Here is a 27,948-nt window from a genome sequence, read left to right on the forward strand (position 1 = left end):
GTTTCCATTTATTTTTCATTAGTTTAGTCAGGGGAGACAGAACAGAACCCATTACTGATTCAAACTTTCCTAGACTGGAGGATTAAGACTGCTGAGTGAAGTTAATACAATTAATGTGTGCTTTCAAATCTGCTTTGTTTCATCATTTAGTTCAGAGAGGAGATGCAACCTCTTTAGCCTTTAAAAATCTTGTCAAGGTTGATGAGACCAATATTCAGTATGAACATCTGAAGGTTGATGCTTGCAAGAAAAACACAGAGGTGGGATAGTTCCAAAAGGTTACAGTTTTAGAAGAGAAAGATTGAAAAGTTTTTAGTCTGATACATAAAGGAAGTGGTGCACAGCTTGTTAGTTCAGAACAGCAGAAATATATTATAGTAATTATAATAATAAGTTTCAGAGAAAAGAAACAGCAAATCATTGGTCGCATCTGTCGATGAGTGGAGGCTGGATAATTAGTTGAATAAGCATTTTATTTTGGGGATGGAGTCTAAGATGTTTGCTTGTATGTAACATCAGTATCATCTCAGATATGTGAAGTTACACTTTAGCTTTATAGAAAAATCAGCAACTTGTCAGAACTGAAGTATGTTTTTGACACTGAAGAAAAACAAAGCTTTTGGAATGTAGTTTTGGCTGAGTTATTGATGTGTATTTCCCTGAAAGATGATCTAAGATCATGAGGTAATAGTTATAAATTTTGTGTGAAGTTTTTAGTTGTGAGTTGTTCATGAATAGAGGATATGTTATGTTGTATGTTTTGTTTGTTGTGACTAGGTTTTGGTGCTGTAAAATAGAAATTAAGGTAGTCATATCACTATCAATGAGTTTCTCAAGATCTTTGTCCATTGAAAGGATGCAAGTGTGAGGTCAGTTAATAAACTATATATAAATAGGATATTACTGAAATTGAGACACATCTGCATTGATAGAAAATAAGTTAATAAGGGCTTCACCACTAATCCTATAATGGAAGGGCTTGATAAAGGAGAAAAGGACAGAGACCATATGCAGAAGGTTCTCAGAAGTGTGGTAGTGATTGAATAGAAGTATGATGGCGAAATGAATAAGAAGTTTTCATTTCAGTATTTTGTGTATATGTGCGTGGATATATTAGAAGCAAAACGGACAGCAAATATCGTGTCTTTTTCAGGAAAGCTACTGCTAATGACCTATCCTGGTTAAAGAGAGTCAGATGAGATGATTCTGTAAAATTTGTAGAGCACCTTGTGGCAGAATAAATCATAGTCATCTGATGATGAGACATATACTGAAATATTTTAGGCCATAATTTTAGCCTGACAGTAGAGAGTAAACCACTTGACATATTTTGGTTAGTGGAATTTGGTTGTATGAAGGATGTGAAAAGACACAACACAGAATATGATTTCAATAGCTCACAAGATAAGGAAGCATATTAGCTAACATAAAGTTCAAGGATGTTTGGAAGGAATAGGATGACATGTGATAGATTGATGTGGGATGGGGCATCTCAGTTGCAAAGTGGTTGGATAATCCAATAGAAACTACAGCTCCTGGGAATTTTCCCACTCTTTACTGGCAGTCATCAACATAGAAAGAAGTTCAAACTAAACAGCACACACTGGGGGCTTGGCGCAGCTCTCTGGCTTACCATCTCCAGTCAAACTGTACAACCCATGCCAGTATGGAAAACAGACATTAAATGATGATGATGATGACAACGACAATGTATGTGTGTTTGTGTTTCAGTGTACCCTGTCTTGACATCTTGTGATGGGTGTTAACAAATATCACTGTTATACAAGCAATGTTGTTAGTCTCCAGTCTTCCATGAAAATATATCCAACCATGGGGAAATATTTACTTGACTTGGAAGCAGGTGAGGGTTGAAAACAAGAAGGGTATCCAGCCATAGAAAATCTGCATTTAAGAAAATTCTGTCTGACCCATGCAAGCACAGAAAAGTAGATGTTATACGATGATGAAAATGGTAATTAACAGAAGAATTAATAAAAAGAAAACAATAATAATATATTTACCGATTACGTGCAGAATCCATATCTAATGTTAACTTATTTAGATGCTTTCTCAATTTTACAATAGTAGGGATGTCATTCTGTAAAAGATAATTAATTACTCCAATCATATAAGCAAGATATCAAAATTGATAATTTTTTTTGTTTTAAATGAACTAACTAGAATGTTAGTTTTATGTACATTTTAATCTTTGCAAAAAGGATTTGATTAACTATAACTAAAAAAAAGTAAAATGTTCAAAGAAATACTTCATTTGTGGAATTGTAATGTGACCCTTCTGTATTGTCAGCACGGAAAGGTTTCCAGCATTGCAATGCATGTAAAAGAGCTTGCAAAACCTCTTAGTAGCTCCTGCACTTTCTCTGTGGGGCAAAGCATCTCTGCTTTATATGTTGTCTATATATTTCATCCGTATATGTATGAGTGTGTCTAAGCATGTATATATGTAAGTGTATGTACATACGTACATACATACATACATGCAAACATACCTACCTACCTACCTACCTACCTACCATATGTTACATATATATTATATCATACCTTGATACTGTGTGAACTAAGATCCCTGTTGATAGGCTGCTGGTTTTTATAGTGTTAAACATTTTCAGTATGCAAATTAGGGACTTCTTCATAGAGTAATTGCTGCATTTGTTGAGTATATAAACAGTTTGGCTGCTTGTTTCTCTGGAGACTGTCAGAATGATGTAGACACCTCTGATGAGAACCCAATAAGGTTTGAAAATCAATTAAGGTTGTTCATCATTTTTTCAGTCTGTGGAGAAATGGCTAAAATTCCATATGTTACACACACACATATATATATATATGTATATGTGTATACATATAGGATTTGGAAGGGCATCCAGCTGTAAAAACCATGCCAAAACAGGAACAGAAGTGTGGCACAATCTTCTGCTTGGCCAGCTCCTGTCAAACCATCCAGCCCATGCCAGCATGGAAAGTGAACATTAGATGATGATGATGTGAATAAATTGCCACATTTAAGGCAGTGAGCTGACAGAATCGTTAGCATGCTGGCCAAAATGCTCATTGGCATTTCATCCACCTTCACATTCTGTGTACAAATGCTGCTGAGGTCAACATGACTTTCTTCCTTTTGGGGTTGATAAATAAAATAAGTACCAGTTGAGTACTGGGGTTGTTATAATCGACTAGCTCCCTCCCCCGAAACTGCTGGCCTTGTGCCAATATTTGAAACCAATAAATAGTTGCATTCATGATGTAAAATAGAAAAGCCAATAAATTACATTGGTTCAAAAATTAAAGACCATGCAGTTATTCCTGTACTGATGTTATGTCAACCAAAGGCTGTGACCATGCTGGAGAACCACCATTTTGTATTTTTGTAAATTTTTTTCTTTGTCATTTTACAGCAGATTCATTTGTAATAACAGATATAGAGAAAGATTATTTTATTAAGTTATCTGTGTTTTAGCCTTTACATATACATGGATAGAGAGAAAGCAGCAGCTGCCCAAATCAGTTTGAAAAATAAAACTGGATTGGAAATCCATTTGGACAATTAGTACTGTCATTTTCACATTATTTTAAAATCATTATAATAGTATGGTAATGACTACTCAATTAAGTTGACTGAGATAATGTGATTTGCCTAAGAATATAAGACAATAATTACATGGACAAGTCTGCAACATATATTGCTACTCATCTCATTTTTATATTATCATGCTTGTGAGGTTCAATCTCTCCACATCTAATCTGTCTTTGTTTGTTTTTGTTTTTTTTTTTGGACTCTACTACAGGTATTAATTCGTGTCAATATATGGGGAACATTTTCTTTCCAGTTCATCCATATCGCATGTTCACAAAAGGGAAGCTGTCCTTCCTGTGCACATTCAGTGTTGTCTTTAGTAACCAACCACTTCCATGGCTTACTTCAGCTTTTCATCCAGGTTAACATAACACATATAAGGAATCATATTTCCATTTTCTCTAGAATTCAAAACTTTATAAATATCCTACTTCTATCCATCTCTGCAGGTTCTCTATCATCTCTAATATTGTCTCAGTACTGCATTTCATTTTCAATTTTATACCATTGAGGAAGCATTGACAGGTCATTTGAATGTCTAGAAACAATGGTCAAATATTCCTCAAATCACATAATATTATCTTTAAAAATAAGGTCACATTAAATAATGGAGTCCTAGATACACTATTAGAAAATCAGACAGCATAGTCACAACTAGAACATCTTTGATTATAGGTCAATTGGATCAGCACTGGCCTGAAGCTAAACAACAATAGCATGGAACCTCTCTATCATCAATATATTTTATCCAAGTATTAATTATGATAGTAAAGTATCAGAATTTATTAACACTAATGAACACCAGTAATTCATCATTGTTTACATATTCTAGACTTTGACCTTGAGGAGAGAGGACAAGACAAGTAAATGAGCGACAAAAAGATTTTGACTAACAAACAACTAATTTATTCTTTAACAAACAATCAATTACTTAGATATTTAGCCAATAGACTAATAAAGAAGTGATATTGAATTAGTGTATGTTATTATTATTGGCACAATGACCCTCCCAAGATGCAGATATATTCTATATATTTTCTGCAATGAATGTTTTGATTATTTAATGACCATTCAACCATGGATTCTACTGCACAATACTATTTAGCTTTACATGTGATTTATAGAGAAGACAAAATGACAATGTATGGTGACTAAGCCTTCACAATGGTGTCATATGTGAAGAGAAATAGCTTTAACTTGAAATTTACCACACAGTAGTAAGGTACACTTTAAAAGGTTGGTTTCATTAGAGTTCAAAACTAAAATAGATAGACAAGATAAAATAGTTAACCCTGAACAAAAAGACAAGTAACCAAAAATGATTACATAGTATAACACTGAACAGAAAGACAAGCAACCAAAATCACTTGATACATAGTATCAAATGATATTAATAGAGACTAGTCTTAGGTCATATAAACTCTAAATTTCTAATTCATTGTCTATTAAGTAAATAAACTTGTCGACAATATAATTCCAAGAGATTTTTACCAAAGGACACATATATGAAAATGTTGTTTATTAATCACAAGTCAACATATAGTTATGTCTAACAAGTTGTTTTAAAATTTCATTTACCCAGACCTAAACATTTTATCCCGTAACTGAATTTTGGAATTTTATGACTAACAGATATCAATCTGTCAGGTCGAACAACCTCAGCTCTAGCAGCCTACATACTGAATTATGTACTGAGCCTCTTGCACTATGAATGAGTAGCTGATCCTATCACCTTCATCAACATGATCAAATTTTTTCAGAGTTAGTTTGATCACCACAAATGACAAGTTGGCCTACAGAGAGGCAGAACAGAATTAAGGATGTGATGGTGCTAAGATACAGAAGAGGCATACAAGCTGTAAAGGTAGAGGTACTTTGGTTATAGGAATAGTCTGTATTGTATTAAAAAGGTACAGCACCTATAAGACTGTAAGCACAATGGCTGAGCAGTAATAGTAGTAGTAGTAGCAGTTATGAGAGTAAAAGTATAATGACTGTGAGAGTAGAAGCAAAATAGCTGTGAGGATAGAAACCCAATTAGTTTAGCTTCAAATTCTTTGGAATCTATAAAGAGAACCTCCTATGTTACGACTACACTGGTACCTTGAAGGATAAGGCTCAGAAGCAATTACATTTTCTAAGAATGCTACACAAGAAAACAAACTTTTCTTCTAGGTTTCTTAATCTATTTTTTCTTGCATTAATTTGTAGAACTGCATTGCAGCATGGTATGGCAACTGCTCCCTATCTCAACATTATTAACATTGTATTGTTGTCCACAGGGGGGAGGTTTATTAAGAGTTAGTTTCAAAGCTTTTCAGGTACAATCAAGACTGCATGAATAGTTGTTTATCTCCATTCAGGCTGATCCTGTTAACCTATAATATTGTAGCCATGACTATGTCAACTATTTCTTATCAATATATCTAGGAATATACTTCCCAAAGTATTCTTTTTTTTTAAGACTAAGAATATATTTTGCAGAGATTTGTCAACTAATTCTGTCAAGTTGAGTGATTATATGTAGTCACTATTTTGTAGCCCAGAAGTCATTTTCTCTAAAGGTCAGCTGCTGACTATAGCTTTCTAAGTATATATTACTTCTATTATTACCCTAATATTTATTAATTTTTATTATTATTATTTTTCTTGTTAATAACCTTATTACCTGGTCTATCATTCTTGATTTTGAAACTATTATTGTCCACTTGTCCGAATTAGTTCTGTTCAAGTCCTTTTATGGCAGAGAAACAACAAATTAGAAAACATTTATGAGAAATAACAATTCATCCTATATACTATGATTTAATCAGGTACACTATATCTTTTGTTACAATGTTATAGAACAGGGAAAGTAATGTGTAGCAGTTATAAGTCACCAAACAACCTTTTTATTGAGCAATCTCTTCTATACAACAAAAATTGTTGCATATTTCAGAATTGAAATACAACTAGAATATATGTGTTATTTGTGAAACCTGTGATACTTACTTCAAGAATTAAATTCAATGGATTTAATACAGTGTTTTCTACCTCCAATTCATAATTTAACAGTTCTTTAGCTTGACCATTTTGGCACTCACCACATAGGTGGAATACATTACTAAAACAAAGGAAAAAAAATTATCAATTAACATAATCTAGTCATTATCATTAACAGGTATATTTCCATAAATCCAATGTACATAAACCAAAATAAAAACTGTTAGAGATGTAATACTGAATTCATTGCTGTTTGCATCCTTATTAACAGAAATACAGTGAACATCAACACAATTTACTTGGTCCCTATGGTTCCTTTGTTCTTCTCAAAAACATCCAACTTTCAAAGTATGAAATATGAACAAAAATTAAACAAAAAAAAGTAACTTCATCACACCCTCACTTCTCATATATGTAATAGTGCATTAGCAGCTCATATACATAATAGTGCATTAGCAGCCTAGACTGCATTTAGAGTATATCCCTGTGTTTGATAGGAATATGACAGCGGCCCACCGGCTTCCGTGCCAGTGGCACATAAAAGGCACCATTCGAGTGTGATCATTTCCAGCGTCGCCTTACTGGCACTTGGGCCCGTGCTAGTAGGGTGCCAAGAGCACTGTCTGAGCATGATCGTTGCCAGAGCAGCCGACTGGCTTCTGTGCCGGTGGCACGTAAAAGGGCACCGTTCGAGCATGATCGTTACCAATGTCGCCTTACTGGCACCTGTGCCAATGGCATGTGTAAGAGGATTCGAGTGAGGTCATTGCCAGTACCACCTGACTGGCCTCCATGCCGGTGGCACGTAAAAAGCACCCACTACACTCTCAGAGTGGTTGGCGATAGGAAAGGCATCCAGCCATAGAAACTCTGCCAGATCAAGATTGGAGCCTGGTGCAGCCATCTGGTTCGCCAGCCCTCAGTCAAATTCATCCAACCCATGCTAGCATGGAAAGCAGACGTTAAACAATGATGATGATGATGCCACCTCCCCTGTTTATCATCATGAGATGTTCTCTGCCTGTCTCCTCACTTAAATGGTAAAGGAACTCTGTTCTTTAGAGGCTTAGAAGTTTCCATTTTAGTTTTCACTTTAAAAGTCTTTGGAAGCTTCCTCATGCATGCCAACCCCATGTGCTTCATCATTTATACAGAGTTTCTTATGCTGACTTCCAGACTAAACATCAACATTTGTAGGTAAACATCAGTAAAAATGTTCAATTAATCAAATGATTTAGCCTTTAAACATTTATCACTGCTAACATTCTACAGTGGTGTCACTAAGTCTAAAGAGTATACTGAGGACTAGTAATTATATCCGTTCATTTAATCACAGTTCAATCTATAAACAGAAAGAGGAGCTTTTTTTTACACTTTTTACCCTTTAGCCTTCAAATTACTCTTTCAAATGAAAGACTGATTTATCCACATTGTTTTGAAGTTCTCATAGCTTTGAGATTTTGATAATCTGATTGTTTATTTTTAGAATGACATTGTAGGGTAGGTTCAAGAGGCCAGATCTGGTCAGTTTTAACACAAAACTTGTAGAATATTTGGGCCTGATATGGCAAGTTTAACTGCTAAAGAGTTAAATTATTAAAGGCTACACAAGAAAATTTAAATTCAACATAATGCAATTACTGACAGTATCAATAATACCAGAAAATTTGACATCAATTTAAGAATATTTAAAGCGTATAAGTGTATAATATGAACTGTTTCTTTAGCAGACATATATTGTTGAAAGTAACTATTTTCTAAAAGTCAAAATAAGTTATCAAACTACTACTAATTTCTGTTTTTTAAAAATAAACAACTAAAAAAAAAAACTATTTCTGTCAAAATAGTATTACTGTGCACCCTAATATATTTATCAGCTACCTTTCTCCAATTGTCAAATGCAAGCTAGAATATTATGTTTCAGATCACATTTCCTTCATAAATTTATATCAAGATAGCTTAGCAAAGAATGTTTATCGAAATTCATCTTTTTGCTTCTTCATAAATATCTAATTTTTTTCTGGTCACGTAATAACTAAAATCATTTAATCATGAAAGATGGAATGTTTACCACTATAAAGATCATTAAATCATCTTCTGATTACTGCCCTACAGTGCTAGCTGCATAAATTTCTAAATAGGCCGCTTACTTTAGGAAGAGCCTTGTTAGGCATCTGTATACTAGATGAGCAGCAAGAGTTTGTTAAGTTTTCAATAAAGAACATACAAAAATGTTTTTCAATAATACCAACAAGAAAATTGCAGCAAAGCTGCGTGATAGTAGTGTCAGATGTAGCATGCAGACCATCATATAACTTGTTTGACATAGTGTTTTAATTCCCCTTTTCCATTTTATTTTGACATGTGCATTGCGTTTTTATTCTTCTCAAAACTGTTTACAGATCACAACCATCTCACAAACCTGCAGTTCTGAGGAGCGCTTCATGCTCCAATGGTAGTGGAAAAAATGTAAATGATATGTTGCCAAATAAAATGTAAAGTACAATGTTCTGGAAATAAGAAATAAGTGGAAAAAATGTGTATTTACCCCAACACTGAGTCCAAACCCAATGTAGTTGCTGATTCTAGCATAGTATGGCCAATACCAGTTTCAGGGAGCTTTTTCTGAAATTAAAAATGATTTACAAATATATAAGAAATCAAATTATCACTTAAATCAAACATAATTCATTTTTTGCTTTAATATTAAAGGTGCAACATAAGGAGTGTGATCTCTGTGTAGGATATAATCAAGCAAAGAGGCAAATCGCATTGGTAGGCTATGTTAGTCAAATACCGACCAGGAACTATTAAAATAAGTGACTCCAGATTTAAAATACTCAAACTCAAACAAATATTAATATATCAATCACAATTATCTGATACAGATAATTTGGAATTAATTGGCATAATTATTTTAGTAATAGCCAAACTATTTCGTACAAAATCATGAGACTACAAATTTGTTGTTTGGTGTATGTGCAGGGTATAGTTGAATGAATCAATCCCAGTAAATGATGATTACTTTACAGACCCAGGAGAGCTGAAAAGCAAAGTCAATCCTAGTACAAATTGAACTCAAGATGTAAATAAACATTACTATGCACAACATCTAAAACAGTCCTTGAATGCTTCTGTTTATTAACAAAATAGTGATATTTCACAATAACGAACCTTTTCATAACAATTATTATTGCAGACATACAAAGGCAGAGAAAAAAGTGATACAACAGTATTGAGTGCAGAGGCATGACAGCAGTAAAAGCAGATGTACACTAGCAGTGACAGTAGAAATATAATAGCAGTGAATGTAAAGGTAAAAATGCAGTGAGAGTAGAGGGGCAAGGGCTGAACCAAAATTATGTAAAAATGAGCATAACTTTTTTATGGTTTGTTCAAATTGCATATGTTGGTTGAATAACTTTTCCTCTAAACAAAAGTACTACCCAACATAAACTTCATCACAAACAATGCATTTTCCCCCATTATTGAACTCAACTCTCAAATTCAGTTTGAAAACAAATTCAGGTGAGCACTCTTGTAAACACTTCTTCACACCCACTTTCACTTCATGTGTCATTAGATCTTTGTCCTCAAAGACTGTCCTTCACAGGACCAAGCAAGTGGGAGTCAGAAGGTGCCAGATCCAGACTATACAGTGAAGAGTTAACCTTTGACCAGCCTAATTAGCTGATTGTCTGATTTCTTGCCAAAGATGTATGTAGTCATGCATTGTCAGGGTGAATGTGGATCGTTTTCAGAATCTTGATTGGTCTCTTCCTCCTAACGGCTTCCCTAAGCTTTTTGAGCATCTCAATGTGTCACTTGCAATACATGGAACAGTCATATTCCAGATAATCAATGAAAATAGTGTCCTTGTCATCCCAAAACACAGTCATAAAGACCTTCTGGGCCAATCACTGGCTCTTGAATTTCTTAAGCTTTGGAGATGTAGGTGCCATTCTAAGGACTGAAACTTAATTTCCAGGCATAAAGATACTTTCACATCTCATCTCCTATCACCAGATCAAAAAAAAAAAAAAAAAAATTGTCTTCATTGGCTTCAAATGCATTCAACAGATCAGAACCAATTTCCACCCTTCTCTCCTTCAAATTGAGTATCAATCCTGAGATACCCAGTTTACACTCACTTTCTGATACCCAAAGTCTTCCACTGTCTTCTGTAATGCATTATGCCCATAGTCCAGTTGTTCAACATGCTCACAGGATGTGGCATGTCTGTTAGCATAAATCAGTTCATCTACTCTCTAAGGATTTGTATCAGTGGTCGAAGCCGATGGCCTTCCAGTGTGTGGTGATTTGTTTTCAATGTTGGTTTCTCCCTTCTTCAAACTTCTTCATCCATCTGTACTTATAACTCTTGTCAATAGTGTTAATTCTATAAACAACCTGTAGCACTCTGTGGATGTCAGACAGGCTGCACCCTACTCTTTTGTCAAAAACTTAATTATGACACATTGCTTCTGCCTGGAACCAATTATTTGCCAGTAATAAAGAAGAACAGGAAGAAGAGTTACAAGAGAGTAAGATTTATTCTGCCAATGTCTGCAATTTGAATAACCTGTATCACTTAATAAAAAGGTTACATCCACTCTTGCATTACTTCAGTACAACCCTTGTACAATGGCAGTGAATATAGAGGTACAATAACAGTGAGTGGGGCGGTACAATGGTAGTGGATGCATAGGTACAATGGTAGTGGGTGTAGAGGAGCAGTGGTAATACCAGTAGAGGCAAAATGGATGTGAGAGTAGGTGCACAATAGAATTGCACATAAAGGCTCAATGAATGTATGAGTGGAAATACAGTAGATGTAGGAATGGAGCAAAAGAGATATGGTGTTAAGGAGCTGAACTATTCATCAAAAGATATAAATTCGAACTTTACAACTACAACCTTTATGTTGTGAAGGAATTCTGCTGGGTCTAGTCAGACTGATTAACATAAAATATATTCCACTCCCTACTTCCTGACCGAGTGATTAGTAATAGAAAAAGCAACTTTTTTTTCAAATAACATTGCTAATAATTAAAACAACACAATACAATGATTTTTTTTTAAGAAGACATTAGATAACCAAGACCTATATACATTTTATCTATGTATTAAAAAATAACAAAAACAAAGTAGTCAAAACTGGAGCATCTTTGATCATGAGTCAGTTCCAACAGTCTGGACCTGATGACAAACAACAACTTAAAAACAATAACCAATAATTAACATCAACAAAACTGAATTCAAAATGGTTAAAAATGTAAAAAAACATCATCACTATAATAAACTTTGTATATATATGAGTTTATATTTAAAACAATGATTAAATGAATCATTTTTTAGGGTGAATCTCAAAGCAGATATAACTATTAATAAAATAGTATGTAATATACTGATTTTAAAAAGAAACCTTAAATGAAAAAAGTTATCTGCTATCTGCAGGATGGCTTGTTTTCTCAAATGTAAACTTTGACCTTTTTTTCCCACCCAAGGCTTTTTTTAACTCAATGTATCAATATATTACATCCTATTATTTATAGAATATAAATGAGTAACGGTAGAAGTACAAGTGTCAAGCCATTATGGCTGTTTCTAACGGCCATAATGGAATGACACTTGTACCTCTACTGTTACTCATTTATATTTTATTCACCTGTCTTGGAATCTGCCCTTAGTAAATATTATGGACCATATATTTAATATAATGAAGATGTCTGAATAGCTCAAGAGTAGATTTCTTCACTCAGCTGGGTCTAATTGTCTACATACACTGCAAGAATATCATTCGGCCAGTGCTTGTGTACCAAGTTTGATATTTACATAATATCGTTGTGTGTGTATATTATTCTGACCTAATGAGGTGCCTCAATTTAAGTTCCTAACTCAACTGAATCTTACTTATGTTCTATTATTACCTCTGCTTTAGTGAAGGCGGAGGTATTGTTTTCAGTCGTGTTTGTTTGTTTGCTTGTTGTGGACAAGATATCTCAAGAACTGCTGGATGGATTTGGATGAAAAATTTCAAGGATGTTTGGCCTCATGACTGGCATGAACTGATTAGATTTTGGGATCGATCCAGTACCAGACAAGAATTCTGGATTATTTTTCTTTTTTTTTTTTTTACTTAACTTTTGTGAGCGGTCGGGTTCATTTTTAGTATTCACGTTTGATAAAGCAGTTGAGTTTATTTCAGATATTCTCATTTTAAAAAATCATCTCTGACTAATCATTGAGAGGATGTTAGTGTTGCCTTTGTGCTCTGTGAGTGCTCTTGTTTATAGATGTATTCATTTTAAGGCTCACCCTTGAAGTTATCTATTTCACATCCCCTTGAAACTTTTACATTTTCATGATGTAAATGATATTAGATATGTTTTTAACTGAAACTTGGAAGAATAATTTGATGAAATGATAGCAATGTATTACTATTACAATGATAAGAAGAAAAAATGACAATTACAGTGGTGGTGATGATGATGATTATGATTTCGATACCTTTCAAAACAATTGAGTATTCTTTGAAAAAAAAAAAACATTTTTGTTTCATTTCAAAATAATATGAGAACTTCCCTTTTTCACCCAGCTACTGAATATCCTGGCATACTTGATAACATTTTACTAATTATCAAAGCTAATAAGCGTATATAAATCCCTAGCCTGTGATCTTAGGCCTACATTTCGCTGACAACTAGTCTATCTGTAAGATATCACTTTACTTTATCTATACAGAACAGATACAGCTTCTATAAATTCCTCACCAAAAAGTTTATCAGTGGTCTTAATTTGATACCAATTATCGTTTTTGACTAAATTTACTTCCACACCATCATTTTGAATGTAAAAGATATAAAAATGAAGCATAGTCTCTTTAAAAATACTTTTAACATCTACTTTCACCTTTGGAATATATTTCAGTCTGAAATAATAAACTTCTAATGTAGGTTACAGCTTGTAGAAAGTGACTGAAAATTTTTATATGCAAGGAAGTTACAGGTTATTAAACTCAAAATCATTAACAAGCTGGAAGAACACAGAAATATAGCAGATAATTTTAAGAGGCTGCCAACATTGTCTTCAGCTTCTCAATGCAAATATATAAAACAGAACATGTTGAAAGAACAGTTCTGCTACAGATGTTACAGCAACACAACTTGGGGTTAAGAATATGGCCTCAGTTTCAACCACCTTTGTTGTAGTTGTTGAGAGAAAGGCACAGTTGATGGCCCTATATGGCTATAATGCAGCATAGCAGTAGGATAGAAGAAGGAAGCTAGTACATTTAGTGATGTGGGTAGGGATAACATATAAGAGGAATATAATTTTAAAAAGTAAGAAAGGAACACAATATTTTGTATAAGATCTACAGAGGTTAAGAGGCAGTGTGGGGACAAAAAACAAAGCTACTGTCTGAATTCTATGTAATACTTTTAATAATTTAATTAAAATGACAGATAAATATTTATTCATTTCACAATGGGTGCAGGCATGGCTATATTGTAAGAAGTTTGCTTCCCAACCACATGGTTCCAGATTCAGTCCCACTGCATGGCGCGTGTCTTCTACTATAGCCTCAGGTTGACCAAAGTCTTTAGAGTGGCTTTGGTAGATGGAAACTGAAAGAAGCCCATCATATGTGTGTGTATGTGTGTGTGCGTGTCTTTTGTTTATCCCCACTACCATTGCTTGACAACTGATGTTAGAGTATTTATATCCATGTAACTTAGTGGTCTAGCAAAAGAGACCAATAGAATAAGTACTAGGCTTACAGAGAATAAATCCTAGGGTTGATTTCTTTGACTAAAACCCTCTAAGGCAGTGCTCCAGTATGGCTGCAGTCTAATGACTGAAACAAGTAACAGAATAACAAAATATTAACAACACAGAGTTAACTGCTGATTTGTCTTTATTGATCAGATGAGCCCCCTTCAACGAATTCAAAGAATGGAATGGCATTCATAACTTTCTGTGCAGCGTTAACTAAGTAGGTGAAATAATTACAATTAAGAACTGAACAAAAGTAACAGACCAGAATTCACCAGCTGCCGGCATTGCAATGCTCATCATATTAACCTGATTGCACTATTTTCAATATCTTTCATATCGGTGCTTTATCTCTATATTCCTAGTTTTTGAAGTTTCAAGTACTATTTATAGGTGCATCTATCATGGTAGTTATTATGATTCATCCTTAATTGTGACTAACCATAGTTGCATAAAATGTAAAGGAAGTGATATCAAGATGACTATGTTCCACTGACAATATCTAATAAGACCAAAACATAGCCAGAACTGTCACCATGCCCTGTTAACAATGATCAAATTTTCCTCTAAACATGAAAATTAGATGTAACAGGATCATTAACTCAAATTTCTGTAAAGCATTTTCTACATACATCCCCCAATCCTATGAGAAACTAGAGATTTTGATGAAATGCAATTACATCAATATAAAAATCATAAAACTATTATCACTGCATGAATTTAGATGAAATTTAATGATAGGATGTAATGATTACTGGTGCACGTAGTGAATGTGGTTTTTACTAGTAGCTATTAATCTTTACTTGTCATGTCACTCAGTTGAATACAGATGGGTTGATTGTACGTAGGTGTTCTTATTATATTTTACAAGATAGAAATTCCTGGGTATTGTTTTCCTATCTCAGAGGTGAATTTGTGTTCCAGTAGTCTTTGTAACTTTGAGTGAGAAAGCAATCTCCAAGAAAGCAATTGTTCAATCCTGTAGAGAAATCGGCACACAGCCTAATCTTATTGTTTTTCTTTTTAAAGCACACTGTGGGTGCCACTCACTTAGAGCAATCCACCTTTTTGATGATTCCATTCTTTTCCAGTCTGTCCAACTTTTCTGTTTAAATACAGGTACAGCATTTTCACTTACTTAAAAGCAGGCTTTAGTCTTTTTACATAGACCTAAGTCCTCCAACTGTACTTGAGGAAACATCTTTTTCAATTTTCTCTTCAATTCCTCAAATGATTTATTTTTAACGGAACAACCATTTATGTTTTTGCAGTAGAGACTTATGGGGAGGTGCCATAAATCAAATAACTCCATCTAATCTATACCAAACAAACTGATTGTATTCTCCACAATGAATATTTTTGCTTTGCGTGTTTCTCCTCAAAATGTGACATCTGCACACATTTCACCCATGAAATGTAATTTATTGCCCATCTTGCCACACATAATTTTCACTGTTTTAAATAATCTCTGTTTCCAGATTTTTTTCTGTGTATCCATATTTATTTACACCATTTATTTTTATGTGTGCAAATTTTCTTGTTTTATGTGTCATATTCACTTTCTGTTGAAAACACCTTAGAACTGTTTACATGCAACCCTCATAATCTTGTAGTGCAGTGTGAGCTCTTATGACCCAGTTTCTGAAAACTATAGCATTTTCAATTTATAAATGGACACTCTTTTCTGAAGTGTAGGCCTCCACATCTACAACATGGATTGGGCCTGGAACTCTCTGATTGTACTTTCCAAGTTGACACATCTGTATTTTTGTGGAATCTTTCTCTCGAATTTTTTCACGTCATGCTTCAGATTTACCATTGTTTGACATTCTTCTGCAATGGTCTGTAGAGTTAAGCCTTGGTTCGCCTGTTCCATTTTGGGGAGAATCCTTGCCCGAATTTCTCTATCTTCAGTTGCCATAAGGCCTTGCACAAAGATAAGGGATTTAAACATATCCTGAGTGAATTCCTGAAGTTTAAAGTACAGCATATGTAATAAAGTCATCATTAACATTTTTTGTTAAGTTCCAACATTCCATTCAAGTGTTAAATAACAAACTTTTGTCACAAAAGATCTTTGAGAATAATTCAATAGTTTCTTGGAAACAAATCTCACTTGACTTTTTGGACAACATAAAGTTACAGTAGCATCCATGCTTGGCCGGAGCTACCTTGCATAGTCATAGCCTCACTTTCTCCTCATCCGACCATGACTTGCAATTTTTGTTAAAAATTTCCTTGTATCTTCTATAGTATGCAGGAAATGTAATACCCCACTCTGGATTATAAGTAAATTCAGAAATCAAGTTCACCATGCCATCTGGCACAAACGAACTTACTGAATTTTTGGATTTCCTTGACTGTAACTCAGTTAACTGCTGTTGTTGTAATATTTGCTTCAGTAACTCCAGTAGTTGTTCTTGTTGCTTCTCTTGAATCCATTTTTGATGCACAAATTGCCAAATAACCTATGTGAGCTTTGAAAAATCCTCATCGCCAGGTGTTATATCCTTATGCCTCCAATATCGTAGTATGGTTGATATTGTCAGCGATAGCTAAAGAATACACTGAAACAGTGTTATAACAATACAAAATAGAAACAGTGGCAGTAACAAACACATAACGAACCAACAATCAATATTTCCAACACACTAACTCAAACTGTAAACTGAACCTGGACTTTGAAGACCAAACTACAAATTGCTGACAATGTCAGACCACTACTATTTATATGTAGTGGTCTTATCTATTCTTGTCAGAGGGTGTTGTACTCTTGCCACAAAACAGAAAGAGATTCAAAGAGATAAAGGAGGTGGTTATTTGGATATCATTTAACTTTCTTCACAGTTTTCTTGCAGGTGTAGTAGTAATAATGAGTGAACACATCTCAGCTGATGGTGACAACAAATTTCTCCAGGGGTTGTATCACTGAAAGTGAAGTTTGTGAGGTTTGAAGTTGTGAAAGACATACTGAGGATGATGGTATCAGTCATCCACTTAGCTATCTCGGATAGATTAAGGCAATTAGTGTAGAATTTTCATAAATTTGGTCAATCACAATGTTTGACAAGCATAGGCAGATTTGATCAGGAGTGATCAAATAATCTTATGAGACAGATATTGTGTTGACAGATTAATAGTGGGTTTACTTTTGGAATCAGCATGTCATTGAGAGATATGGATAGGTGAAGGGATTAGCTAGTGCAGATAATTCCCTAGTAATTGTGTGATAGTAATGATAGAATCAAGATAGGATAAATGTCCTAAATGAAAGATAAGAAATAGTTGAATAATTGTCAGAGGTTGTTTGGAGATTGATAGAGACAGCAAATGCATTTGAAAATGGGGAAGACATATCACGAGTCAGAGTACTGGAGTTTTTGTTACAGACATTCAGCTCTGAGAAGATTTTATGCAGTTACAGACACCATATTTCGGAATGATATTGTAATACATTGTGTGGTCTGGACAATAAGAAGAAATGGATTAGGGATAGAAAATGGGGAGATCTGTTGGAAACAAAAGTTTCTTGATCCTATAAAAGGCAGATCACATGAGGCATATGTAAGTCAGCTGCTATAGTATAGAAGTCAAATAAGGACAATTAATGTAGTGGGTTCTCAGTAATTAGAAATAAGTCAAAAGTGCAATTCAAAAGAAAGGCTGTATGAAAGATTGAAAGAAAGGCTGCATAACTGACTGACAGATCTCCACTAGTCTTCTCAGATTGTACTGCCCATAATTAATTGTATACAAAACACACACACAAAAAAAAAATGCCAACACATATATCTCACTAACTTGCCTTCATATCAACACCAATGTCAAGGCTTCTCACTAACATGCCTTCGTCTCAACACCAATGTCAAAGCTTAACAAACAGGCCTCTTGAGTATTTGAAAATACTTCTCATACAGCCATTCATGGAATCAAAATAGAGGAGTTATCTATAAGAAAATCCATCAGGAAACCAAAGAATATTTAGGAGCAAGTGAGTTCGATTAAATTAATCTTAACTTATCATGGCATTAAATGATAAGGTCATAACACACTTGTTTGAGAAGAATGTCTATTTGTAGGTTTTGTTCAAAAGAGAATTCGAACTCAATACCACAAGATAGAACAGTTGAGCCTCTGTGCGGTCACTCAGCCTGCTAGAACTAGACAGGAAGTCTTCCACAAACTATATCCCACTGTCTTAAAACAGAAAGGACATATTGGATATTGCATAAGATACACTGTTTGATAAAAAAAAAATGACAAGGAAGTCATGGTTGGAATGCTTTTGATTCAAGGCTTGTTGCTTATCCAAAGATGGCCAAGAGTTACACTATAAGAACAACAATTGTTGAGTCTCACACATAAAAACTACAGGATGAAACTACAGTGAAATATGCTGTGTTACAAACTTGTTCAAACAGTAGCAACATGTAACAATAGACAATGTGATGATGAGAATAGCAATAGATAAACATTAGATGTAAGTTTTGTCTGTAATGTTTGATAAATTTAAATGCATCTATTTAAGGGAGGAAATTTAGATTTAAAGCATAGCTTGTGTGTGTGTGTGTGTGTGTGTACGTGCGTGCACGCGCACATGTTACGTTGAAGATGGGTGGGGGTGAAACAATGTTATATAAAACTTTCCGTGCTCCAGCATGGCCACAGTCAAAATGATTGAAACAAGTAAAACAGTAAAAGAGTAACAAACTAAATTTCACTGAGAAAAGTAACACTTATGTCTAAATACACCAATCTTACTAATTATTTATTTGTACATCAAAGTGCCTTCCCAATACCCACTTTTTTTTTAATCCTAGTCTGAGAGTTCTCAACCCTTTTTATCTATGAACCCTTTGATTACTATCTTATTCTGGTGGACCCCCATAACCATTTGATGTTTAAAAACTAGTTTTATAGAAACTTCTTTCAAAATTCCTATTTTGTCTTTCACACATTAACTTAGGGTAGGCTGAACTATGTAAAATGTTAGAGAAAGAAGCCAAGCTGTTTCTTGCAAAACATACCAATACATACATCCAAAGTAAAGTTTTTTCAGGGACCTTAAAAATACCAATTTACTACTTTGCTGTGTAGACCCCCCTCTGTCTTATTCTGATCCATTATTCAAGAATTTGAGATAACAGGTTTGTGTATTTTTAAGAGCAGATAGTTTTATACTGATTCCTGAACCAATCCATGTACTTTAGCATAAAGCCTTGAAGCATAAAGAGTGCTTTAACTGAAAGTAGTCAGTAGCATGAAGTAACTAATTTTCAGTTGGAAAATCTCTTCGTTCACAGTATGTAGGAATGTATTAGGCAGAACTTCAACAGTGTGTAATCAGTTAATCAATGAGTTCATAAATAATGGGTTCATCAAATCACCAGCTGTTAGATATATATATATATATATATATATATATATATACAGGTGTAAGCATGGCTGTGGGCAGCTTGTTTTGCAACCACATAATTTCAGATTCAGTCCCACTGTACAGCATCTTGGGAAAGTGTCTTCTACTACAGCCCCAGGTCAACCAAAGCCTTGGGAGAGAATTTGATAGCTGGAAAGTGTGTAAGTCCATCGTATATATATATATATATATATATATATGTATGTGTGTATATGTGTGTCTGTGTGAAAGAGAGAGAGAGAGAGTGTGTGTGTAAGTGTGTCTGCTTGACAACTAGTGTTGGTATGTTTACAGCTCTGTAACTTAGTGGTTCGGCAAAAATGACCAATAGAATAAGTACCAGATTTAAAAATAAGTATGAGGGTCAATTTTTTGACTAAGCCTATTCAGGTAGTGCCCCAGCTTGGCCACAGTCCAATCACTGGAAACAAGTAAAAGGTAAAAGACACAATACAGTTCTATATCTTAGAGATGAGGAATTATGTACATTATTTACATTTGACAGATATTTGTCCTCATCTTGTTTGTTGTTAACACAACATTTCAGCTGATATACCCTCCAGCCTTCATCAGGTGTCTTGGGGAAATTTTGAACCTGGGTTCTCCTTCCTAAGGTATTTTTTGATGTTATTATCATTATTATTATTCAGGTCACTGCCTGGAATCGATCTCAGAATCTTAGAGTTAGTAGCCTGGGCTCTTATCCACTATGCCGGGCATATGGCATAGTGGTTAAGAGCACGGGCTACTAACCCCAAGATTCTGAGTTCGATTCCAGGCAGTGACCTGAATAATAATAATAATAACATTGAAAAATACCTTAGGAATGAGAACCCAGGTTCGAAATTTCTCTAAGAAACCTGATGAAGGCTGGAGGGTATATCAGCCGAAACGTTGTGCTAACAACAAACAAAATGAGGACAAATATCCATCAAATGTAAATAATGTAAGAGACACAATGTTAAAAATAAGAAAAAGGTGCTTACGTAGGTTTTTGTAGACAAGGGAATAATCTCAATAACAAATATACTTATTACAAAAACTGATTGAGTTTTATTTTAGGTCAAAGTTTTGTAACTCAATCATGATCCACAGTACCAGGATTATCTCAAAGATAATGTGTGTGTGTGTGTGAGAAAAAATCTTCTGTCAAAGATGACACATGAGTGCTTGGTTTCTGCTGAATGACTTGCACAAATGGTTTTGTTTATAGTGACCAAATATATGTGCTGTACATTAGCTTACTTCTTCCATCGAATCAGTGTTGCCTGAACAGGTGCACAGTGTACCACATGTCAGGCATCAAAGTGATCACATGGCAACGTAAGATGAAGGGTTTTACTAAAAAAACACAATGCACCATCTGGTCTAGTAATTGAAACCAGGATCTCACAATTGTGAGCGCAACACCCTAACCACTGGGCCACATATATATATATATATATATATATGACATTACATATATTTCTATATTAGAGTAAATTTGGCTTACAGTTGTTTCAAGTAGTCAGTATAGGTATGTTACTGGTAGCTTTACTCAATTGGTCTATTGATCAGTTGAGAAAAATTGAACGACCTAAAAAAATTAATGCTACTTTCATCAGAATCATTTCTGATAATAACAAAGCAGTGTGTTCTGCTTTGTTATAACCAGAAATGGCTCAGATGAAAGTAGCATTAATTTTTTTAGATTTTTACACAGTCAAATGTACTCTAATAAAGAAAAACATGTAATCACCATTATTTATAACTTGTCTTATATATATCACTGTATGAAAACCAGTTTGACCGGAGCCCAATCACAGATTTACAATACAGAATTGTAGTGATGAACCATAAATTCAGATGCTGCAATAAGAATACTTGGAGTTCGTCACTAATCTAAACAATATTGTTAGTCTAGTATACCAACAGAGAGCTTATGAAGTATTTTACCTGGTTTGATAATCACTACTAGCTCTGTTATACATGCACACACAATATACATATATACACATATATAAGAATGGTAGTCTTAATGTGGATATATTATAAGAGTGCCATATTACTGCAGTATTTGACCTAAGAAAGTTTCTCATATAGATGTTTAGTGCACAGAAGCACAAAGACACCAGTACCAGGCAAGAACTGTCCAGCACTGGCAGTGGAATTGCTGCATCCCAAGATCTTGATGTGTTTTGCACTTCATCAGCAGCAGGTATCCACTAATTGCATGTTAGCCAAAATCTCCCTTCCATCAATATTTACGGAGAAAAACGACAACTATTCAGTCACTGGTGTTGCTATCAGCAGGCAGGCAGGGGAAAAAAATTAGATATTAGCAATGAAGACAGTATTATTACTGAATGGCAGTCTTTGGATCCAACTTAATGTGGATGTATTATAAGAGTGCTGTAATATTGCAGCATTCATCCTGAGAAAGTCTCTTGTATAGACACTTAGTGCATAGAAGCACATATTTGCATGTATAGTAAAATAATGGATGCAAATTATACAATACGGTCGTCTAATTGCAGTACTGTTTGCAATGAAATGAGGTTAAGAAAGCCTGGGAGAAAGTGATGTGGTTAGGTCTAAGCAAAGTCAGGAAGTACAAGATTAATGGGTACATTAGAGTTTTAGAATAAGTACACTGTATCCCTGCTTGTTGTAAAAAGTGACTAAAAGGGTTGGAACTGAGAAATGCATTTGCTCATAAGATATTGCCTTGAAGTCTCGTCCACCTAAAATCCATGATGATGATATATATAAGCTGTTGCATAGACAAACCTAATTCATTTAAGCAGCATACAATATGGACATAATAATAATAATAATAATAATAATCCTTTCTACTATAAGCCTGAAATTTGGGGAAGGGGGATAGTTGATTACATTGAACTCCAGTACTCAACTGGTACTATTTTATTGACACCAAAAGGATGAAAGGCAAAGTCAACCTTGGTGGAATTTGAACTCAGAACATGAAGACACACGATATACCATTAAGCACTTTGCTCAGCGTGCTAACGATTCTCCCAGCTCGCCACCTTCATAATAATAACAACAATAATACAGATAATTGTAGTATTGTCTTGATGTAAATCATATTTAACAGAGGAACTCAAAGTAAATAAAGATAGAAACAATGGTTTCAAATTCTGGCACAAGGCCAAGAATTTTGGGGAAGGTGGGTAAGTTGATTATACCAACCCCAGTGTTCAACTGGTACTTATTTTATGAACCTCAAAAGGATGAAAGGCATAGTTGACCTCAGCTGAATTTGAACTCAGAGCATAAAGATGGTCAAAAGGCTGCTAAGCATTTTGCCTGGCATGCTTATGATTCTGCCAGCTCACCATGTTAACCCTCTAGCATTTAAACTAGCCATATCTGGCCCCAAATTTTTCATCTGTTTTATGTTCAAACTGGCCATATTTAGCCTCTCACACCTACCTAACAATGTCATTGTAAAAATAAACAATCACATCATTGAAATCTCAAAGCCACAAGATAATACATGATTAAATTCAAAACAATGCAATACATCAGCATTACATTCGACAGAGTAATCTGAATGCTAAAGGGTTAAATAAAGATATAGACAATAACATGCCCCAACATGGCTGCAGTCTAATGACTGAAATGAGCAAACAATTACAATTTACCAGCTAAACATTGAAACTGATCTCCATTGTCTAGATACATCTACATGTCAAAACATTTTAAAATGAACAGTAAACATATGGTTGGTTACTTGCCAGTTGACAATAAGCTAAAAGCTATGTTTTATTTAAAAGTTCTAAATTTTTAATGAAGAATGTACTATAAAACAGTTGTTAAATGTTTAAAATAGTTGTCCTCATATAGATTTCACATTGGTCCTGGTACAAGAAGGAAAGAAATTATGTTGAAGGCTGTCTGTAACTCTATATTTGCAAAGTATTACTTAACAATATTGTAATGGAAAATTTTTGAGAAACTAAGAAGAAAAAAAAAATATCTGCCATTTTATTTCCTGGTTGAATAGTCAGTTTCAAATAATGTCCTAATCTAAACAAACATCTAAGTCATGCTAATATGGAAAAATAAAAATGCAAAAAAATAGATTAAATTTTCAGTGCAGATATATAATTTTTTCATTGGGTCAATCAAAGCTTTGTGAGCGGATTTGGTAGATGGAAACTGAAAAAAGCCCATCGTGTGTGTGTGCACGCGTGCACACGCGTGTGTGCTTGTCCCACACACACACACACGTAATTGCTTGACAAGCAATGTTGGTGTGTTTACGTCCCTGTAACTAGCAGTTCAGCAAAAGATACCAATAGAATAAGTACTAGGCTTACAAAGACTAAGTCCTAGGGTCAATTTGTTTGACTAAAGGCAGTGCTCCTGCATGGCCATAGTCAAACGACTGGAACAAGTATAAAAAAAAAAGTTTAATGAAAGCATTGAGTACTTTATTTTCCCAGCTCCAGCAATAACAAATCAAGAATAAAGAATGAACCTGCAGAAAATAAATATTGGTTTTAAATTTTGGCACAGGGCCAGCAATTTCAGGGAGCAGGTAAGTCAATTACATCAACCCCAGTGCTCAACTGGTACTTATGTTATTGACCTTGAAAGAATGAAAGGCAAAGTCAACCTCAACGTAATTTGAATTCAGAATGTAAAGACTGATGAAATACTGCTAAGCATTTTTCCTGATGCACTATCGATTCTGCCAGCTTGTTGCCTCACAAAAGAATAAATATTAATTACAAGAAGCAGAAGTACTTACTAATCTTTTTTCCATGTCTGTGCCAGAGCCCTGGATGCTTAAATCTAGCTTTTTTGCTGTGTTCATGCATGCTGATCGCACTTGTTCAACTCTTTTTTCAACACTAAGTAAATCCTCAGAAAGAACCTCGGATTTTTCTGCTCTGTAAAATAAAAAGAAACAAAAAGGTAATCAGATTTAAATTTCAAAATTCATTTCATCAAAATTAACCAAAACAAATGTAATTATTGAAATTTTAAAACACAATTATCATTGTCATCATTTTTTGATGTTCATTTTCCATGCTGGTATAGCTTAGACAGTTTGACAGGATCCAGTGAGCTGCAGAACTGCACTGAGCTCCAATATCAGCTCTGGCATGATTTCTATGGCTGGATGCCCTTTCTAGTGTCAATCACTTTTCAGTGTGTATTAGGTGCATTTTTCATGTAGTAAGCACAAGTGAAGTTACTAAGTAACTTGCAAGACAAAAAAAAAAAACAGGAAGAAGCGAAAAAGAAAAAGCTCCCTCAACTAAATGCAGTGCAGGTTAAATACTCCCATCACATTTAGTAGAGGGAAAGGAGGGGCGATGGTTCTATACCAGGTGTTGAGAGATTAAAGTGTGATAGAGAGTCAAGCCTAGGTGTCTTGTAACAGAGGAGATACAAGGATACCCTGGAAGAAAAAAATTAAATGTATAAATGGGGGGGGGAGTACTCTGATGTCCATGTAGGCTGTGGTAAAATGAATTGATTAATCCAGTTACCTAAAATGTTGTTTTGCAAGTAACTTTATTATATGCAAAAATAACTGTAAAAAAAAAAAAAAGGAAGACAACAATCGGCTAGCTATCATTGAACTGCAATGGAATCTTGTTTTGTGTTTTGAAGTATTAAATCCCTTTGACCCAATGACTAAATAAAATCCATCCTTTGCCTTCATCCTTTAGCATTCAGATTATTCTGTCAAATGTAATGCTTGTTTATTCACATTGTCTTGAATTAATCATGCATTGTAGCTTTGAGATTTCGATGATGTGATTATTTATCTTTAGAATGATACTGTAGGGGTTTAAGAAGCCAGATCTGACCAGTTTGAACATAAAAATGGATAGAAGATATGGTTGGTTTAACTGCTAAATGGATACACATGTATCGATCAGCTGCATCTATTACCATTGTGCTATGAAATATCAAATCTACTTTTAATCAATGAACTAAATATATCCTCACTTAGAAAACTCAAATGAACATGCAAAAATATAAAATATGTAACTTCTTTTCTAATTATCAGAAAAAATATCCAATCTGACACACAACACACCAATGTAAAATATAATTTTCTGGATTAAAATTTGCTGATTTCTCATTGGTCACTAAATGAACCTTTCTAACTTTTCCATCATTGACAAAGATTTACCCAGTGATATAGCTTGCTGGTCTTCTACTCTAAGCTGTCACTCTACAATACTTATTCTTAAACTGATGAAAGCACCCTCCTTCCAATCAGAGCATTGTCATTAATAACTCCTAAACTTTCCATTTATAACGGGTTTTTTTACATATATTTTGGTCTTAAATTTAATCTATTTAATATTACATACCACAACACAGAATATTAAATTTTCTGATCAATAGAGAATCCTACAAATGTTATGGGTTTTGTTATAGTTTTTTTTAAATCTTATAACCACCAGCAAAGTGACAAGCTGGCACAATCGTTGGCACATCAGACAAAATGCTTAGAGGTATTTTGTCAGTCTTTACGCTCTAAGTTCAAATTCCTCCAAAGTCAACTTTACCATTAATCCACTCAGGGTCAATAAAAAAAGTACCAGTTGAACAATGGGGTTGATGTATTCAACTTACTCCTCCCCCAAAACTGCTGGCCTTGTGCCAAGATTTTAAACTAATCTTATAATCAAGAGGATAGGTAATGCTCATCACCTTTTATGGAGCTTCCAAGATAAGTAGGAGGGAGAGATAAAGGTATCCTCATACCAAAGATCTGATCCAAATGCTTGCAGCAGAATGAATCCCAATAAAGTCACTGAAGGTGCCAAGCAGAGGTATTAAACTGGATGTCAAATTATATCTATCACCAAGTAAGCCATGGTGGGATTTGAACAAATACTGCCAGATATCTTGTCCAAATGGTCTTTCAATTCTGCCAATCCACAACCCTAGATTGGTGATTTTTTTTATCGATTCCAATAGGATGAAAGGCAAAGCTGAGCTCAGCAAATTTGAACTTAGAGTGTATAGATACGAATCAAATACCACAGGGACATTCTATCCAGTATTGTAATGACTTAATCAATCAATTCCCTTGAAGGCTAAAAATATGAGGAATGTCTTCAGTTGCACTTGAAAATAAATCTTGATCAAATCAAATATAAATCACGCATACATCTCACTAATAATCAAAATAGGCTGAATTTCTGTGTTAAGTTGACAACATCCCAAATAATCAAGATAGCTGTCTTTGGAGGTGTGTGCATGCATGCATGTGTGTGTGTGTGTGTGTGTGTGTGTGTGTGTGAGTATATACACAGATGTTTCAGTTGAATGTTACACTTCACATGGCCAAACACTTCAAGTTGAAATGTGCAATACAGTTCCAGAAGAGATGGCAGCATGACATAGCCAGATGGCAACATTCATTCCATGGGTCAACAGAGCTGATTTCCATAACAAACAACATCAACAACCTCTTTAAAAGTCAACACCAGTTGAAATGAGCAAAGTGGTTGCAGCTGTGAGAGAGAGAGAGAAAAAAAACTATATTTTATGATTCAAGAACTTACAGTGATGACAACTCAATATGGTTTGGCAGAAACAGGAGCAAGATAAAACAAAAGAGAAGGGAAGGAGAGAGAGTATAAAAGCGAGAAAAAGAAGAGAAAATAAAGAATTAGTTATCTTCATAACCTTATATAAAATAGCAAGAATAACAAAACACAACTAACTCTTCTTATGTCTGAAATTGTACTATACCTACACATAGGTATTCTAAACATTGTAAGACAATCATGTTGGTGTCACATATCTGGCACCCATGCTAGTAGTATATAAAAGATACCTTTCAAGCATTGGGCGTCACAGAGGCAATGTAGCCAATGCTGGTGTTGCGTAATTAGCACCTGTGCCAGTGGCACATGAAAAGCACCTTTCAAGTATTGGGCCTCATGGAGACAATAACAAATGACCAAAACCTTTGGTCAAACGGTCTAACCTATGTCAGTATGGACAAACGATGTTAAGTGATGATGATGATGGGCAAATTGTGACCCACGGGACTTTCTGTATGACATTTCAAACAAAAAATGACCTTGTATTGTTTTAGAAGTGCAGCCTACCTGATGATGAGCCATGTCTCATGCAACCCACTATTTTTTAGAAAAGGTGGCCCAAAACTGATCTAAGAGCTGTTCTTTTT

General features: G+C 34.5%; 1 protein-coding gene across 5 annotated transcripts in view; it reads right to left on the reverse strand.

Moving 5' to 3' along the window:
- The window catches only part of LOC115209239 (rho GTPase-activating protein 44), a 211,557-nt gene that overhangs the window by 82,857 nt on the left and 100,752 nt on the right, over positions 1–27,948 (reverse strand). For all 5 annotated transcript variants that reach the window (XM_029777520.2, XM_029777521.2, XM_029777519.2 and 2 more), the window contains exons 2-5: positions 24,529–24,670; positions 9,126–9,202; positions 6,587–6,698; positions 2,022–2,098 (exon numbers count right to left, since the gene is read on the reverse strand). In XM_029777520.2, coding sequence (XP_029633380.1) covers positions 2,022–2,098; positions 6,587–6,698; positions 9,126–9,202; positions 24,529–24,670 — 408 coding nt within the window. The remainder of the gene's footprint in view (positions 1–2,021; positions 2,099–6,586; positions 6,699–9,125; positions 9,203–24,528; positions 24,671–27,948) is intronic.

This window comes from Octopus sinensis, linkage group LG3 (genome assembly GCF_006345805.1).
Source record: "Octopus sinensis linkage group LG3, ASM634580v1, whole genome shotgun sequence".
Taxonomy (NCBI): domain Eukaryota; kingdom Metazoa; phylum Mollusca; class Cephalopoda; order Octopoda; family Octopodidae; genus Octopus; species Octopus sinensis.